Here is a 20,036-nt window from a genome sequence, read left to right on the forward strand (position 1 = left end):
GTAGTACCAAACTGGTGAGCCCAAGAGAGCCCAGAATCTCAGAACTGTTACAGCACAGAAGACGACCATTTCTTCTGTCATGACTTTGTCAGCTCTTCAAACGAGCAATTCACTGATTGCCACTCCCAAGTCTTCTCCTGAAAACCTGCACATTTTCCTTTACAGATAACAATCGAATTCCCCCTTGAATGCCTTGATTAAACCGGTGTCTACTACCCTCCCAAACTGACAACGTAGGAAACTACCAGTAATAATTTTACAGAATTGCTTAGTTTTCTTTTTACTAGAAATAAAACTTCTGTACTAGATCCCCAGGTTGACAAACACAAGACACCAATGGCTATTACTTCAGTCAAGGATACAATCTTTAGCACAAGCACTAACACAAACTATTGCTAACCCTGATAAGAGGGTGGTAGGTGACCACACGAACAGTTGGTAAGCCAACTATTAAACCTTTATGAGTCACAAGAAAATTCATAGACATAGACAGACATGCTTATTTTCTGCAAACTTTAAAGTGCACAGAATATGAAAAATATTTCTCCATTCTTATTCTCTATGATACTTATAAATAAGTAAAAGCTGTAGATATGGCTTTTGCATAATAATGCCAACTTAGCATACAGATTTGCGGACCAATGTGTCAAATTTGAAAAAATCATTAGGCCATCTTTGCCAGTGCGATTGTTCCAATTTATATTAAAATTTAAGTCACCAATTGCTATTACAGTACCTCTTCTACAAGCCACTATTACTTCTATAGTTATTGGGGTCTCATGGACAATTTGCATTAACGACTTCTCTCCCATACTACTTCTGATCTCCACTCAAACTGATTTTACCCAGAGGATGGTAGATATATGGAACATGTTGCCTGAGGGGGTGTGGTGGAGACAGATATTCTTGCAACATTTAATAAGCACACGAGTACTTAAAATTCCAGGGCATAGTAGGCTATGAACGGAGTGCAGGTAAATGGATTAATGTTGTTTGGTGTTTGTTGGTCAGCTTAAACATTGTGGGCCGAAAGGCCTGTTTCTAGGCTGTATGATTTTCTCTAGGACTCTGTATGATTTTACATCTTGATTGTCCACACCACGATCATTTCTCATGACTGCATTGACTTTTTTTTAAAATCATACAATCAGAGAATTCCTACAGTATGGAAGCAGGCCATTCATCTATCCAGTCCATACTGATTCTCTGAAGAGCATCCCACACAGACCCAGCCTCTACCGTATCCCTGTAACCCTGCATTTCCTATGGCTAATCCACCTAGCCTGCACGTCTTTGGACTGTAGGGTTACACCCGGAGGAAACCCACACAGACAGAGGAAGAATGTGCAAACTCCACATAGACAGTTGCCCGAGGCTGGAATCGAACTCAGGCCCCTGGCGCTGTGAGGCAGCAGTGCTATCTGATGAGCCAGCGTGCCACCCTTCTTCTTCACAGTTACACCTTTTTTGCCTGCCTTTCCAAAATATCAAGTATTCAGTTCCCACCATGAGTCACATTGCAACCACATCTCTGCACTACTTATCAGATTACTGACACCAGCATTAAAGAGGAAAAGAAAAACTTCTGCTGGGACAGGCTTCATTTAAGTCTTACTGGAACCCATTGTAAAAAACAGCAGATGAATCGATAGGACAAATAGATCTTAAAATAACTACTGCATTTTGCCTTTTTTTTTAAAAACTTTTCCAAACTCTGACTTTATTTGCTAGTTACTTATATTTATGCCTGCACAATTTGTCCCTTTCTGTCACAATCTGTTTTTCATTATCCACATCACTGCCAAGCTTTGTCCTCTCTCTAACTTTCAAAATTTCCGCTCATTTGAACACCACCCCAGTTACTTAGTTTAGTCTTATCTACAGCCCTAGTTACTTGATTCACCAGTGCACTGGTCATGGTAGTTTTTAAGTGAAGCCTGGCCCAACAGTACCGCTTTTTCTGTCTCAATTTCCAAGAATAGGCATCTACTAATGTTCCATACAAACACCAAACGGCTATACTTCACGATACTTCCTCACATCTTGCTGCTCTAAGAACTCCATTCTTTTCTTCCAGTTTCTCCATCTCTGTTGCAAGTGTTCCCATGATGTTACCTTCCATAACATCACTTCCAACATGTCTTCCTTTTTTTGCAAAACAGGGCCTTCAAGCATGTCCGTCCCATTTCCTGCAATTCTTCACTTCCCCTCAATCCAGCACCATGATAGGACTCCCATGGTCCTCACTTTCCAACCCACCAACGTCCATATTCAAAGATCATCCTCCAACACTTCTGCCAACTCCAGGACAATGACAAAAGCGAACACATTTTTCCCTTCCCTATCAGTACTCAGAACAGATTGTGGAAAGAACAATGTCCTGGTCCACTCCTACATCATCCACAACATCTCATCCTCCTCCGACAGTATATTATTGTGCATCCACTGGAGATGCAGGATTTGCCCTTCTACCTCCTCTCTCGGCACTGTCCAAGGCCCTAAACAATCCCTCCAAGTAAAGCAGCAGTTTTCTTGTACTTCTAATCTCAACTCACGCAAGATAAAAATGTGGTCTTTTGTGCATAAAAACATCCAAAATAGGAGAAATAGGCAATGTGAACCTTTAGAGCCTGCTCCATCATTCAATAAGATCCTGGCTGATCTGTTTGTATTCAGAATTCCACGTTCCCATCTAATCCTGAAAAGCTTAGATTTGTGTTAGGCAAGGGAATAAATCTATTTCTGCCTTTATAGTATTTACTGACCTTGCCTCCACTGCCTTCTAAGGCAGGGAATTGCAAAGCGCATAATTCTCAAGAAATTTTTCCTCACCTCAGTCCTAAAAGGACAACCACAGATTTCAAAACAGTGTCTCCTAGTTCTGGACTGACCCCCAAAAGGAATCACTCTTCACACATCCACCTCCTCAAGACCATACAGGATCTTATACACTTCAAACAAGTCACTGCCACTCTTCTAAACTCCAGTGGAAACAAGCTCAGTCTCCCCTCACAAGATAACTCACTCATTCCAGATATCAATCAACCTAACCTCCTCTGAACTACCTCCAATGCATTTATATCCTTCTTTAAAATAAGGAAATCAAACTGTGCAGTGTTCAAGATGTGGCTTCACTAATGTCATTTAGTTGAAACATAACATCCTTACTTGGACGTTCAATTTTTCTTATAATGAAGGATAGCAGTCCATTAGCCTTTTGTGCTGTTACCAGCATATGAACTTCTTGAGACCAATGTACCAAATTCCCTCTACATTTTGGAATTCTGCAGTTGTTCTCCATTTAACTAACTTTTTTTTCCTTCTTCTTCTGAAGTGAACTACTTCACGTTATCCCACATTATTCTCAATCTGCCAGATTTTTGTCCACCCACTAAACCTATCTATGCCTGTTTGCAACTTTTTGTCTTCTTCTGACTAATTTTGGTGTTTTCTGTGAATTTAGCTATTATGCCTTTGCTCCTCTCAGCTAAATCATTGATGTAACTTGGTAAAAGGTTGAGACCCAGCACAGACCCCTGTGAGACTTCACTCATCACATCCTGCCAAAGACTCATTATGCATAATGTTTTCCGCCTGCCAGCTAATCTTCTATCCATGCTCATATGTAAACCCCTATCCCATGTGCTTTTACTTTCTACAATAACCTTTGACCTTATCAAATGTCTTTTGGAAATCCAAGCATAATATGTCTACAGACTCTCATATATGCACATTTATCCACAGCGCATGTTACTCCTATGAAGAACACCAATAATTTAGTTAAAAAAGATCTCCCTTTGGTAGAAAACATGCAGATTCTGCCCAATTACCTTGAGACTTTGAAGTGTGCAGCTATCATCTTTTAATAGTTTATCACCTCTCCCATGACGGGCATCAAGCTACACGTCTATACTTTCCTGCCTCCCTCTTTTCTTAAATAGAGGGGGTTTATTTGCTATATATAGTCTGATGGAACTTCTATTGAATCGAGGGAAGACTTGTGTTGGGGTGACCGCTTTAAGGAACACCTCTGTTCGGTACACAAGCACGAATCAGATTCTAGTCTTTTGCCATTTAACATATCCATCTCCATCTCCTACTCATATTTCTATCTTTGACCTGCTGTAGTCTTCCAGTGAAGCCCAAATCAAGCCAGAGGAACAGCACCTCATTTTCCACTTAAGCACTTTACAACCTCAACATTGAATTCAACAAATTCAGACCATGACATCTGTCTTTGTCTTTTAAAATTAATTCCCAGGATTTTCTTTCACGACTTTGTTTTTAGTCAGACTTGATTTAGTCAGACTTCAGAAGGGTCTAGGCCCGAAACGTCAGCCTTCCTGCTCGGCCTGCAGTGTTCATCCAGCTCTACACCAGCTAAAAGGGTCTAGGCCCGAAACGTCAGCCTTCCTGCTCCTCTGATGCTGCTTGGCCTGCTGTGTTCATCCAGCTCCCTTCCCTTTTGTTCTGTAACCCTTTGACCTCTAATTGTCTTTGCTCTCTAACCATTCCCTGATCTTCTGTCCCACTTGCTGCTTCCACAGTTTTTACCAGCATAAAACCCAGTGTCTTGCCACCTACTTTTTGTTCCAAAGAAACATATTGGACTTGAAATGTTAACTTTGTTTCTCTATCCACAGATGCTGCCAAGTTTCTCCAGCACTTCCTGCTTATATTTAAAGCATATTTTGAAGTTAAAACATGGATGCATACAAGAAAATTATTGCAGAGTTGGGGTGAAACTGCATTTCCTTTCAATAATTTTAGTAAACTGCACTGGAAAATACACTTCACCTTATTTTATTTTCATTTGCTAACTTAACTGTTTTATTTGGCTGATTCATAATGGCTCCTCAGGGAGGTGCACTTCTAAGTGCAATAATTAGCACACGGTGGAATAAAATTAATGCAAAAACTTAAGAATAATACTTAAAATATCTTGGCTTAATGTCCAAAAGATCCCTCAGTTGCATCATTATCTCTGTTGGTTTTCTCATTATGATGAAACACCATTTTTCTAAAAAGCTTAGACACAAGACAAAAAAAAAAAAAACTTAGCCAGGTCGGTTGCAGAGATTCATGCTATATCTATAACTGTTACCTTCTTCCATGCTTTGGAGATGGATTCATGCAAACCATATGGCATTAGTACATCTAGACCTTCACAAGTATTATATATCTGGCGACAGACAAAGATGAAAGCCCCTTTCAGAGCAGTGGATGGTTCTGTTGAAGCCAAAGTAGGAAACTCTCCATCAAGCAACCTTTTGGTGAACTCAGCAATTATTTGTGCAGCAGAAGGACTGAAAAAATAAAAACGAAACATAACTCTATTATACATGGCTCATTAAAAATAAAATCTCTCAATTTGTTAAACATTTAAATTTCTGTTGTCTGGTTATCCAGCACCATTCTCAACTGGATAAGACTGATGTTTTAGGGATGGCTTAACTCTGTATATTATCTGCTATTTTTAGTGTTAAGTATACAGGTAACCTTCTGTAGTAACTTCACTAGATTCATGTCTCAACTATTCCTGGAATGCCCTTCTAGTCTGCACTGGATTAGGATGTGTTCAGTCCTGATTAAGAAATAGGCAACTATTGGCCTATGAATTATAGACTGGAGGTAGTCAACTCTGCTAAAGCAAATGCCCCACAGTACATCAATTTTGGAATTATTGATCTTACAAAATAAGATCACATGGATTTAAGTGCAATTTGTTAGCTTGGATAGAGGATAGGCTAACAAACAAAGCAGAGATTCATTATAAATGGGTCTTTTTCTGGTTGGCAAGATGTAACTAGTGGGGTGCCACAGGATTTGGTCCTTGGGCCCTAACTATTTACAATCTGTACTAATGACTTGGGTGTGGGGTTAGAAAGTACTTTAGCCAAATTTGCAAATGACACTAAAATAGGTGGAAAGTAAACTGCAATGAAGAAATAAGAATGGATAGACAGATGAATGGGCCAAAATTTGGCAGATGAAGTTTAACATGAAGACATATGGGGTTATTCACTTTGGATGGAGGAACAAAAAGGAAACTTCAATGTGTTTCAGTGTACAGGGATCTGAGTTTCCTTGTGCATGGAAAGGAGAAAAGTAGTCTGCAGGTAGATAGATAATAAGGAAGGCAAATAAAATTTTGGCATTTATTGCTCAAGGAATAAAGCATAAAAGTAGGGAGGTGTTGCTTCAAATGTACAAGGCATTAGTGAGACCTCACATGAAGTACTGCGTACAACTTTGGTCCCCTCACTTGTGGGGGCGCATAGTTGGATCGGAGGCAGTTCAGATGAGGTTCAGTAAATCGATTCCAGAGATGAGAGATTTGAACTATAAACAGAGATTGAGCAATTTCGAACTATACTGTCTGCAGTTTAGAAAAATGAGAAGAGATCTAATAGAAATATAAAAGATCCTGAAGGGTATTGACAAAGTAATGTAGAAAGGATATTTCCTCATGTGTACCATCCTAGAACAAGAGGTCATAGCTTTAGGAAAACAGTTAGCACATTTAAAACAGAGATAAGCAGAAATTACTTCTTTCAAAGGGTTGGAAATCTGTGGGATTAACTACCCCAAACTGTGGTGGATGCCGGAACATTCAGCAAATTTAAGAAGGAAACAGACAGGATTTTAATTCATAATTCATTGAAAAACTGTGAAAAGCAGAGAGGAAAGTGGTGTTGAAACCTAATGTGATCAGCCATGATCATATCACAAATAGCAGAACGGTTCGCAAGGCTGAATTGCCTACTCCTACTCCTTGTTCTTATGCTCCTATCAATGGTAAACATAAATGAGAGAAATCGAAAGTCTTCTTGCAAGTACAATGAAAGCACCATAGCTTGATTCACCTGTGAAACTTAGCTGTCAGAAGAGAATTAGAATTTGTGCCCAATAGATCATAAAAAAAAACATATTTTAACAACAGGCTAATGTTCTCTTTCGCTTAAACTTTATATGTGTTCTTACCAGTTACTTGCAGCATCTTTATTATTTTCACCAAAAAGAAGCAGCGAAAGCCCTCGGTCTGTGGACGCTATCCTTGCCAAGATATCGGCTGCATTTATCAGCACTGTTTCAACACAGGTAACTAACATCTATTCAATATAAATAAATCAACATCACATTTCATACTGTTGTTGTATCTCAACTTTTGAGGAAAGTAACTAAAATGCAATTGAAAGGTATGATGTCGCAATTTAGCAGATTTTGTTTTGCGAGTGCTGGTGCCAGAAAAATAATGTACTAACATTTTCTGACAACATTTTTACAGAAACAAATTTCTTCTAATTGAAGGCAAGAAGTCACTGTAGGAGTGGTTAACAGTAACCACAAGGTTGGACACAGAATAAAACAAGAAATAATGGAAGCTGATCGGAAAGGGAATATGTGATCTTCATCTAGACTGGAAAAAAAAAGGCAAAACTGGCCTAGGTGAAGGGTTCATAAAAGGTTTTCAGCATACCTTGCTGTAACAGCACATTCTGGAGCTATCTAGACAGCAGAATCTATTTCCCTACGTTTCCTAGCTGCTATCAGTTCTGATGACGAGTCACCCATACTTGAAATATTAACTCTTGTTTTGTTTCCACAGATGCTGCCAGACCTGCTGGGCTTCACTAGAACTTTCTGTTTTTGTTTCAGATCTCAAGCATCTGAAGCTCTTTGTTTTAGTTTAGACATGGTACTGTGCAATAAGATAGGATTTTTAAAAAATGATCTAGTGAAGGTGATCCTTGTTAGCAGCAATTATTATATGACTGAATTTTATATTCAGTTCAAGGGAGAGAAGAGTAGATCAAAGACTAGCGTTTTAAAAATAAATAAGGTCAATCACGATGTCATGAAAGCAGACAACTAAATGGGACTAACTGAAGAAAACTGGCAACTTAGGTTAAGGGCTTTGATGAAAATGTGAAACAGCAGACATTTAAGAGGATTGTTCAGAATACCCAGAATGATACATTCCAATCAGAATGAAAAATGTCAAGAGAGAAACTCACCATCCATGGCTGACTACAAGTTAAAGATTGTGTCAAAGTTATAGAGGAAAATAAAATTAAGCAAATTAGTGTGACAGGTCAGAAAATAGGACAAAATATAAAACACAGTAAACAGAATTGAATGCAGAATTCCAAAAGTGGCCTAAGCAATGTCCTGTACAGCCTCAAAATGACCTCCCAACTCCTATACTCAATGCACTGACCAACAAAAAAAATACCAACTTCCTTCTTCACTATCCTCCCTACATGGGACTCCACTTTTCAAGGAACTATGAACCTGCACTCCAAGGTCATTTTGTTCAGCAACACTCCCCAAGACCTTACCATTAAGCGTATAAATCCTGCCTTGATTTGCCTTTCCAAGGTTTTAAACCCTCCATTCCCACTTACAGAACCATCTCCAGTTTAATTATATTCCTCATATAATAGTGACCCAGGATTGCACACAGTACTCAAGAAGAGGCCTCACCAACATTCTGTACAATCTTAACACGACACCCCAATTCCTACACTCAAAGAAAAACCGCAAGAACTGCAGATGCTGTAACTCCAGTACTCAAAAAGGTCTGAGCAATGACAGCAAGCATGCTATACACCTTCTTAACCACCCTGTCTACCTGTGATGCAAATTTCAAAGAATTATGTACCTAAGCCCATAGGTCTCTCCATTCTACAACACTACCCAGAGCCCTACAAGTGCAATACCTTGCATTTATCTAAATTAAACTCCTTCTGCCACTCCTCAGCCCATTGACCCAACTGACCAAGGTCTCTTTGTATTCTTAGATAACCTTCTTCATTATACCACCAGTTTTGGTGTCATCCACAAATTTAATGACCATGCCTCCTATGTTCTCATCCGAATCATTTATACAAAATGACAAACAAAAGTGGACCCAGTACCGATCACTGTGGAACACTGCTTGTCACTGGCCTTTAGTTGGAAAAAATAACCCTCCTCCACCACCCTGTCTTCTCCATAAAGCCAATTTTGTATCCAATTGGCAAGCTCGCCCTGAATCTCACATGATCTAACTTTACTAATTAGTCTATCACATAGAACCTTATCAAAGGCTTAACTAAAGTCCACGTAAACAATGTCTACCACATCAATCTCATTGAGCTTTTCGAGGAAGTAACCAATCAAGATGGTCAGACACGATTACCCTCGCACCAAACCATGCTGTCCATCCCTAATCATCACTTTCCTTTCCAAACATAAATCCTATCTTTCAGAATCGTCTCCAAAAACCTACCCACTACCAATGTTTGAATCACAGGTCTATATTCCTAGGCTTTTCCTTACATCCCTGCTTAAATAAAGGCACAACATTAGCCACTCTCCAGTCCTCCAGCCCCTCACCTGTTGTAATAGACGGTAGAAGTATTTCTGCCAGGGACCCCATAATCTCCTCCCTAACTTCCCACTATGTCCTGGGATACACTTGATCAGGCCCCGGAGATTTATCCACCTTTGTGTTTTCTAAGACCTCCAGTACTTCCTCTTGTGTAATGTGAACTGTTTTCAAAACATCAATTTATTTCCCGGAGCTGTCAAGCATCCACTTCTTTCTCCACAGTAAAACCTGATGCAAAATATTTATTTAATATCTCTCCCATCTCCTGAGGTTTAACACAAAGATGACCTCACTGATCTTTAAGGGGTCCGACTCTCTCTCCAATGCTTTTTTAGCCCCCGGGCCCTGATAGCCTTTTTTTTTAAAATGGCAACCAAGATAGTTAATTCGGTGATTTTAATTTTGAAAAAAACTTAAGGTTTGACGAAGGCTCCATTACATTTGAACATAGCAAATGTAACTCCTTTATTCAAAGAGGGAAGAAACAGGAAGCAGGAAACTATAGGCAGTTTGCTTAACATCTGTTTTGGGACAGATATTCACGCAGAATCAACATAGTTCTGAGAAAGGGAAACCATGTTTAACCAATTTATTGAAGTTCTTTGAGGAAGTAACACGTGCTGTGGATAAAAAAGGGAACTGGCAGATGTACTCTATGTTCCTGAAGGGATTTGGTAAGGTGCTATATCACAAGTTATTGCAGAAAATACAAGTTTATGATGTAACCATGGGTAATCAAGAGGAATGGATAGAAGATTGGTTAGCTAACAGGAAACAGAAAGTAAACATAAATGGGTCATTTTCTGGTTGGCAAGATGTAATGAGTAGCATGACGCAATGATCAGTGGTGGGCGGCTCAGCTTTTTACAGTTTGTATGAATGTTGTGGATAAAGGGATCAGAGCTATGGTTATCTTTGTGTCATCAGCAAATTTAAGTAGAAAATAAGAAAAATAATTTGTGAATGGGACATAAAGAGGATACAAAAGGAATATATAGTTAGGTGAAGATCACACCAGAGTCAACTTGGTTTCAAGAAGGGTAATCATGCCTGACAAATTTATTAGAATTCTTTGCTGAGGTAACAAGCAGAATAAATAAGGAGGAATCTAGTAGATGCAATATATTTTGATTTTCCAAAGGCATTTGATAAGCTATTGCATGCAAGGCTGCTTAATAAGATAAGAGCTCCCAATGTCGCGGAGAGTGTTTTTGCATTGATAGAGAATGGCTAACTAACAGCAGACAAAGAGCTGGGATAAAGGAGGCAGGATTTTCAGGATGGCAGCCTGTAACTAATAGAGTGTCACAGGAATGAATGCTGGGGCCATAATTATTTACAATGTATATTAATGACTGAATAACTGCAATGATCTGTCAAGTTTGTGAATGACACAAAAATGGGTGGGAAACCAAATGGTGAGCATTCATTCCTCTACAGAAGGATCTAAAATGGTGAAGTGAGTGAACAAAAAGTTGGCAAATGGAATATAATATGGAAAATGGGAGGTTATGCACTTTGGCAGAAAGAACAGAGGAGATAAATAACAATTAAATGGAGAAAGACTGCAGAGGAATTTGAAATCCTCATTTATGGGTCACAAGATGAGTATACAAGTTCAACAGGTAATACGAGAGGTAAATGGAACGTTAGTTTTTGTTTCAAAGAGACATCTCGCTAAAACAATGCAAGATACTCATTAGGCTACAGCTAGAATATTGTCAACACTTTTTGGTCCCATTACATAAGGAAAGATGTACTGGTGTTGGAGACAGTGTTTGTTTCTGGGCACGGATGTGTTTTTTTTTTTATTAGGATATACTGAATAGTTGGGGCCTGTACTTATCTGAGTTGAGGTGAATGAAAGGCAACTTTATTGAAATGTATAAAATTCTTAGGGGGCTTGACAGGCTAAATGCAGAGCGGTTGTTTTGCTTTGTGGGAGAGTCGAGAACTAGATGGCGTAATTGCCAAATAAGGAGTCACCCATTTAAGACACAATGAGGAGGGATGTCTTATCCCAGATGATAATGAATCTGTGGGATCCTTCACCTAGAGCACTGTGGATGCTGCATGATTAAGACTATTCAAGGCAGAAACAGACATATTTTCAATCAGTGAGGGAATAAAGGGTTTTGGGGAAAAGGCAGTAAATTGAAGTTAAAGATTATTAGATCAGTCGTGATCTCACTGAATGGTAGAGCGGACTCAATGCGTCAAACGGCCTACGTCTGCTCCTATGTCTTATAGTCTAAGTCAGGAAACAACTATTTCATTAGCTTCACTAGTTACTAAAGTGAAAATCACAGCTTCAGCAGTATTCCTTTACTTAACAAAAAGCATAAATAAATGAAATGCCTTTTGGAAATTATATTCTGTACTGGATCAAATTTACTCTTGTTTCACATCACTACTAATGTGGCAGCAAAACATTACTTAGCTAACTGCTATCCAGAAATATTGTCATATGCCTAAAAATGTGGGTTTGCAGGGTGTAATCCTGTCCTTGAATGACCAGGAGTGGTAAGGTGGAGGCAGGGTTACAGGATGTGGAGTAAAGCAGGAGAACAGCTCCATTGCTCGATATCATAAACAGCAAAGTACAGTGGTTTTTCTTACGGACACTGCTAAATGTGCTGTTTGTATTAAGCACTTGGTGAACTAACCACACAGGATTAAGAAAAACTGAAATCAGGTACAGCAAGATATGCAGGAATTATTCAACATTAATTCTGCCCATTGACATTCCAACCAGCAGTGTATCTATTTCATCCAATGTAACAGGAGATACATTTCCAGTTTACTACATTGGGAACAAAACAAACTATTAATGGCCCAAAAGTTAAATACTGTAGTACCTTCATTTTAATTCAAACAAAGATTCAAGCTACATGCAATTAAAAGCATAAATGAAAATAGTTACAATTCTGACTAAATTCTTAAAGCACTACTAAAATTTGTTGAAATTACCCCACCTGATCTTCTTTCAGCAATGTGGATATTGGAAAGAGAAGGGAATCTATAATAATGCTTCTGTACAGGCACTCAGTAGCACATTCCTTTCGGCCACATAACATGCGCAATACTTCCATCACAAGATTTGCAGGAGCAAAAGAATCTGAAAGAAAAATATTTGATACATATTTAACAGTGCTTAACTGTAGACTTTTCAAAATTTGACAGAAAGGCACAGAAGGCCCAACATCATTTAAAAAAGGAAAAAGAGAATGTCATTTCTAGCAAAGTTCTGTCAAATGGATTCCATTCATATGATAAACTTGACATTTGATGTACAGGCCCATTGTCAGACTGTTCCTGAAAACAATAAGTATCTCCACTTTTCAGATACTGGCAGGCCCCAAGTGTATTTCTACTATTTTCTACTTTTATTTCTATTTTTCAATTGCAGTCTTTATCTTTTTGACTGTATAGACATTTTGTAAAGAACATATTACAGTGGTTGGTTATTACCTCTTTGTGTAGTATTTCCATTCTGTGCTGATTTTTGGTTCTGGTACATCATCTGGATTAACAGTACTAATAAATCCACGAGAGACACTGGTTCTGGTTTAAAAAGAAAACAAGTTATCCATCAGTTTATAGAATTAGTTTTGATGAATACATGACTTTTGGCTTCATTCGTTGTTACATTAGAAAGGAGGGATCTTTCACAAGAAGTGCAAAGTTGTCAAGTGTAAAGTAAGTTGTTTGTTAAAGTCAAGATTCAGTATTGCCTTAACTATAATTGTGATATACATATGATACAATTTCCAAATCTGATGTGGTCGGTAATTCAGAGATCACAGCACTATCTGTACAAGAGAGGCTGAGAGGGAAGGGAAGAGATATCGGTGTTCCAACAATGTATTCTATACATTTGATATGCAGCATTCAGTTACTATTTTCTGGTGAACAAACAGCAGTGGGTTTTTGTTTCTATTTAAAACAAAATGGATAATATTTTCACATTATGTATAAAAATTAACTTCTTTGGTATTAATTATCAATTCCATGCTTTCTTGCCTACAGAGCATATTTCGTTATTTTATTTTGTGTTTATCTTTCATTTTTTCTAACCAGCAATTTAGGAATGTGAGAGGAAGCAAATCTTCAATATTTAAAACATTTTCTTTCTGCTTAAACTTAGACAAATGTTTTTTTGACAGTATAACGCCAGGTCATTGCTGAAATATATCCACTTGAGGTTTCAGATACAGCAGTGCTCAAATTGTGTTTAGTACAGAGTTACAGAATAATTGTATTTATGTTTCTTTGTTTGGAATTATTTCTTAGTATGTTTTATGCTTCCTGAAAGTTTTGGTCAGGTTCACAAAACAGGTGATTACTGACATTGATGAGAATTTTGATTCGTACCTACAATGCATTCCAAGACAAGGGAGCTGTGGATGTGCTAAAATGTAGTCTGCTGAAACCTCAACATGTCCTTTAGGAATATATCTCTGAAGGTATTCTAAGCACGATTTCTTAGAAGTATATGCTGCATGCATTAAACACACACTCAAAAATAAAATCTAAAGAACTTTTTATTTCAGAGGTTCTCTGAATGTGTAATATAGATTTTTTTCTTTGACATATTGCATAGCAAAAAAACACAACATATGTTCCAGAAAAGGAATGTGGCTATATATATTGAACAGGCAATATCACACAAATATAAGCAATGGGCAGATATTTTAATTGAATGGATAAATGAGGAAGGAGAAGAGGCAAATAAACACAGAAGAATTACCAGTTTTTGGATACTGTAGTCACAAAGAAAAAGCATAATAGCAAAGCTATTAAAGAACAGGAACATGTGAATGGGATAAACGGAGAGGACTCAGTAATGCACAAGGAAATGGGGGAGATGATATCCACAGCAAATCTTCTCAGTCTGGAACTCATTTTCCACACAAATTTCTGTTTCAAAGCCTCACTAATACAGTTCTCAATTTTTTTTTTTTTATTTCCCTATTTTCATAGCTCATCGGATCGGACTAGACCGAACAACCTCTACTGAGCACTCCCACAAGGGTGAATCTGATATGTTTAGCAATTACAGAAACAAATTTCTCATGAGAAACATCACTGCTTTGCCAATTAGCATTCCAACATATTTGATCCCTGCTTTATACAAAAATGTGTAAAACAACAGTTTTTGACACCTCATCTTGCACAAACAAGATGAATTTAATTATCCATTTCAAGCCACAATCTGAGAACGAACCTGACAGTTCACAATCTTGTGTGTTGAGGTTGGTTGGCTTGCCGAGCTGGTTTGTTGTTCTGCAGACGTTTCGTTACCATGCTTGGTAACATCCTCAGTGCAGCCTCTGATGAAGTGTCGGTGTGTTTTCCCACCTGGTTTTTAAACTCTGGGGTCTGTTGCGATGGATTGCCTCACTTCCGGGTTTCCTCTGTAGTGTAATGTATATAGGGTCGAGTTCAATGGGTTTATTAATAGCATGCTTCGTGGAGTGCCATGCTTCCAGGAATTCTCGTGCTTGTCTCTGCCTAGCCTGTCCCAGGATCTTGGTGTTGTCCCAGTCGAAGTCGTGGTTCTCCTTGTCCATGTGAATTGAAATGAGTGAGTATTGGTCGTGTCTTTTTGAAGCCAGTTGGTGTTCATGTACTCTTCCTGTTTGTCCGACATAGTGTTTCTTGCAGTCTCTGCAGGGGATCTTATAGATGACATTGGTCCTATCCATGGCAGGGAGTGGGTCTTTAGTTCGGATGAGTACTTGTTGTAGGGTTGATGTGGGCTTGTGTGCCACTCTGATGCCCAGCGGTCGTAGAAGTCTTGTGGGGAGTTCTGACGTGTTCCTGATGTAGAGTAGTGTGATGGAGTGTAGAATCTTTCTGATGCTGCTCCTGTAGGCATCTCCTGACCCAGTTCTTTGGATATCCATTATCCTTGAACACTTGGAAGAGGTATTCCTCCTCCTCTTGGCGTAGTTCCGTGTTGCTGCAGTGTGTTGTTGCCTTTTTAAATAGTGTTTGCATGAAGCTTCGTTTGTGTGTGCTGGGATGGTTACTATTGAAGTTCAATTCCTGGTCTGTGTGTGGCTTTTCAGTGTACAGTTTGCAGTTCCCCATTTGTCTTGCACTCTACCATGACGTCCAGGATTGGGAGTTGTTTTACTTCTCCTCCTCTCTGGTGAATTTTATTCCGGTGAGGATGTTGTTTATGAGTTTGTGTGTCTCTTCATGATGACAAAGGTGTTGTCTACGTAGCGTATCCATAGTTTAAGTTGGATTTGCAGAAGGGCAGTCCTTTCCAGTCTTTGCATCACTGCTTCTGCTATGAGAACTGGATCAGGAGATGCTTACACGAACAGCATCAGAAAGATTCTACACGCCCCGACACACTCATCACACTACCCTACATCAGAAACACGTCAGAACTCACCACAAGACTTCTACGACTGCTGGGTTTCAGAGTGGCACACAAGCCCACATCAACCCTATGACAAGTGCTCACCCGAACTAAAGACCTACTCCCCACCATGAGCAGGACCAATGTCATCTGCAAGATCCCCTGCAGAGACTGCGAGAAACACTACATCGGACAAACAGGAAGGAAACTAACAACAACGGTACATGAACACCAACTGGCTACAAAAAGACACGACCAATACGCACTCATCTCAATCCACATGGACAAGGAGAACCATGACTTCGACTGGGACAACACCAAGACCCTGGGACAGGCTAGGCAGAGACAAGCACGAGAACTCCTGGAAGCATGGCACTCCACGAAGCATGCTATTAATAAACAGATTGAATTTGACTGCATATACATTCCACTACGGAGGAAACCTGGAAGTGAGGCAATCCATTGTATCGGACCCCAGAGTTTAAAAACCAGGCGGGAAAACACACCAACGCTTCATCAGAGGCTGCACTGAGGATGTTAACAAGCACGGTTACGAAACATCTGCAGAACAAACAACCAGCTCAGCGAGCCAACCAATCTCAACACCCACAACCCGAGCTACAGATCTACACCAAAACCTTAACCTCAATCCTAAATGAACCTAGTCTGAGCCTGTCATCTCAAATTATCTATGAAACCTATTAGCATGTCCTGTACATGTGCAATGTATAAACTGAAGTTTTTCTAAAACTAGGAAAAGTTGACAGTGAAAATGTCTAATGTTGCACTGTATGCAGCTAAGGTCCTGCAGATAACTACAAATTCTTTCAATGGAATTTTCTGTGGATCATGTTGATGCAATTGCTTGCACACATATTTTGAATGAACTGGTGTTGACTACCTACTATTTTAAATATTATAAATCTTTTGTTATTTTTTTTAAAAATACAAACAACCATGACAGGAAAGAGCAGAGAATACAAATTTAAGAGTCAATCAGCAGAAAAAGACTAGAATTTTCAGAAGAAAGGAAAAGAATAAAACTAAAGCATTCTAAACAAAACACACAAACTGAGAGCAAAAATAGAAATGAATAAGTATGATTCAGTAGTCATCACAAAGATAAGAGTGCAGAATGAAAAGAAATAGGACCTAATTCTTAACAGGTACAGGACATTTAAGAATGACTGGAAACTAAGAAAAGATGGAGGGGTGGCTCTGCAAGTTAATGATGGTACTAGCATAATAGGGAGAAGGATGACCTAGGTTCAGGAAACCAAGATGTGGAAGCAATTGTGGGTGCCTATAAGTAGTGAAATTAATTAGAAAAAAAGATAGATATATAGAAGGACATATAGCTTTATAACAGGCTTTTTTTTAATTCATTAACTGGATAAGGGCATCACTGGCTCGGCAGCATTTATTGCCTATCCCTAATTGCCTAGAGGGCAGTTAAGAGTCAACCACATTACTGTGGATCTGGAGTCACATGTAGGTCAGACCAGCTAAGGATGGCAGTTTCCTTCCCTGAAGGACATTAGTGAACCAGATGGGTTTTTCCAACAATCAACATTGGATTCACGGTCATTATTAGATTCTTAATTCCAGATATTTTTAGTGAATTCAAATTCCACCAGCTGCTGGATTTGAACCCGGGTCTGCAGAACATTATCTGAATCTCTGGATTAACAGTCTAGCGATAATACCTCTCGGCCATTGCCTCCTCATGATGGAAGGTTGTGTGATGATTCTAGGAATAAGGGTTTAGATTTTTAGTGCACTTTCCCAGTGATGTGTGAAAATGGACAAAAGGAAGTCTATGATATTAATTCAAAGAACAGGAGACCTTGGAGTATCGGATTTGGGATGTCATGTTGAGATTGATGAGGCCTCTTCTGGAGTGCTGTGTGCAATTCTCATTGCTCTGTTGTAAGAGGGATGCGATTGGACTGGGTGGGGGCGGAGTTTGGAGAGGATTTGCTGGGATATTGCCGGGATTGGAGGGTTGAGTTCTAACGACCGGCTGGGACTTTTTCACTGGAGTTTAGATGGTTGAAGGGTGACCTTATAGGCTTTTATAAATTGTGAGGGGCTAGATATGGTGAATAGCAAGGATCTCTTCCATAAGATGGGGGAGTTCAAAACTCGGAGGCATATTTCAAGGGGAGAGGAGAAAGATTTAAAAAAAAAAAAAGACATGAGGGGCAACTTTTTTGCATGGAGAGTGATCAGTGTGTGGAATCAACTGCCAGAGGAAGGGGTGGATGCAGATATAGTTACAGTTACAATGTTTAAAAGACATTTGGATAAGTACATGAATAGGAAAGGTTTGGAGGGATATGGGCCAAATGTTGGCAAGTGGGACTAGTTTAATTTGGGTTCATGGTCGGTGTGGAATGGTTGGACCGAAGGGTCTGTTTCCATGTTGTATGATTCTAAGAATCTGTGAACCCATGATAGTACAGGATGACACTTGGTTGAGGCTTTAAGAGTAAAAACAAGACATACTTAGTGTATACTTAATCTCAGAACTACACAGACATAGAAGAGACATTAGGTGTTTAACTACATATTGTCATAGCAAATATAACGTAATATAATCATGTAATGTGAATGGGAACTTTTTTTGCAATTTCAAGGGACATGGTCACTGGACATGGCCACAGCAGGTGCTTGATTAAAACAGAATGTATTTATCCCAACCAGAAACTGGTCCAGGCTTCGAATAAGACATCGATACTGCAATTCATCTTATTGGTTATGGTCACGTGACAAATCATACCATGCAAAATGTACAGGCATTTAAGGAAACCTTCATTCGTTGAATAATCTCTCTACAGCATATGGTAGAATAATGCCTTTGCCATGTTTGCACCTCTAATCATCTGTGCTGAATGTTAGACCATAAGATATGGAGCAGAATTAGACCATTCTGCCCATCGAGAATGTTCCATCATTTGAACATGGTTGGTGTATTTCTCAATCCCATTCTCCTGCTTTCTTTGTGTGGCCCTTGATCCCCATACCAATCAAGAACTGAACTATTCCTGTCTTAAATATACTCAATGACTTGGCCTCCACAGCTACTTGCGGCATTGAATTCAGATTAACCACCATGTGGCTGAAGAAATTCCTCCACATTTCAGTTCTAAAAAGTGTTGTTCCTTCAACTCTGATTCTGTACCCTCAAGTCCTAGTCTCTCTTACCAGTGGAATTATCTTCTCCACATTCACTCTATCCAGGTCTCTCAGTATTCTGCAAGTATTAATGAGATACCCCCCTCATTCTTCTAAACTCTAAGTACAGATCCAGAGTCCTCAACTACTCCTCATATGACAAACCCTTCATCCCCAGGATCATTCTTGTAAACCTCTTCTAGATCCTTTCTGTGGCAGCACATCCTTCCTTAGATATAGGGCCTATAGGTACTGCTCATAATATTCCATATGCGGTCTGACAAAGCCTTGTATTACATCTCTGCTCTTGTATTCTAGCCCTCTCGAAATGAATGCTAACATTGCATTTGTCTTCCTAACTGCCAACTGAAGCTGCATGTTAATCTAAGAGAATCCTGAACGAGGAGTCCCAATTCCTTTGTGCTTCAGATTTCCAAAGCCTTTCCCTGTTTAGAAAATAGTCATGACTCTATAGTTCCTACCAAAGTGCGTAGCCTCATACTTTCCCACATTGTAATCCATCTGCCACTTCGTTACCCACTCTTCTAGCCTAAGTCCTTCCGTAGCCTCCCTGCTTCCTCAACAACGACCTGTCTCTCCAAATTTGTGATTTCTGCAAATTTACCACCAATGCCCTCAGTCCCTTCAACCAGATTGTTAATGTATAACATGAAGTTGTGGTCCCATCATGGACTTCTGCAGAACTCCATTGGTTACCAGCTGCCAATCTGAAAAAGACCCTTTTATCCCTATTGTCTGCTTTCTGGCAGTCAGCTAATCCTCTATCCATGCCAGTACCTTGCTCCTAAAACTTTAGCCTCTTATTTGTTAAGCAGCCTCCTGTGTGGTACCTTGTCAAAAGGCCTTCTGGAAATCCAAAAAGATCACATCCACTAGTTCTCCTTTGTCTAACCTGCTTGTTACCTCCTCAAAGAATTCTAACAGATTTGTCAGGCATGACATCTCTTTGACAAAGCTGTGCTGACTCGACCCTATTTTACCATGCACTTCCAAGTACTCCACAATCTTATCCTCAATAATGGACTCGAAACAACAGATGTCAGGCTAACTGCCCTATAGATTCCTGTCTCCCTTCCTTCTTAAATA

The 20,036-nt window shown here is 39.3% G+C and overlaps 1 protein-coding gene across 3 annotated transcripts in view; it reads right to left on the reverse strand.

Moving 5' to 3' along the window:
* The window catches only part of tbc1d32 (TBC1 domain family, member 32), a 244,798-nt gene that overhangs the window by 139,416 nt on the left and 85,346 nt on the right, over positions 1 to 20,036 (reverse strand). For all 3 annotated transcript variants that reach the window (XM_048596587.1, XM_048596588.1, XM_048596589.1), the window contains 4 exons: positions 12,848 to 12,940; positions 12,352 to 12,494; positions 6,985 to 7,112; positions 5,105 to 5,306 (listed from right to left, as the gene is read on the reverse strand). In XM_048596587.1, the coding sequence (XP_048452544.1) occupies positions 5,105 to 5,306; positions 6,985 to 7,112; positions 12,352 to 12,494; positions 12,848 to 12,940 (566 nt within the window). The remainder of the gene's footprint in view (positions 1 to 5,104; positions 5,307 to 6,984; positions 7,113 to 12,351; positions 12,495 to 12,847; positions 12,941 to 20,036) is intronic.

Source organism: Rhincodon typus, chromosome 5 (genome assembly GCF_021869965.1).
Source record: "Rhincodon typus isolate 14 chromosome 5, sRhiTyp1.1, whole genome shotgun sequence".
NCBI classification, from domain to species: Eukaryota; Metazoa; Chordata; class Chondrichthyes; order Orectolobiformes; family Rhincodontidae; genus Rhincodon; species Rhincodon typus.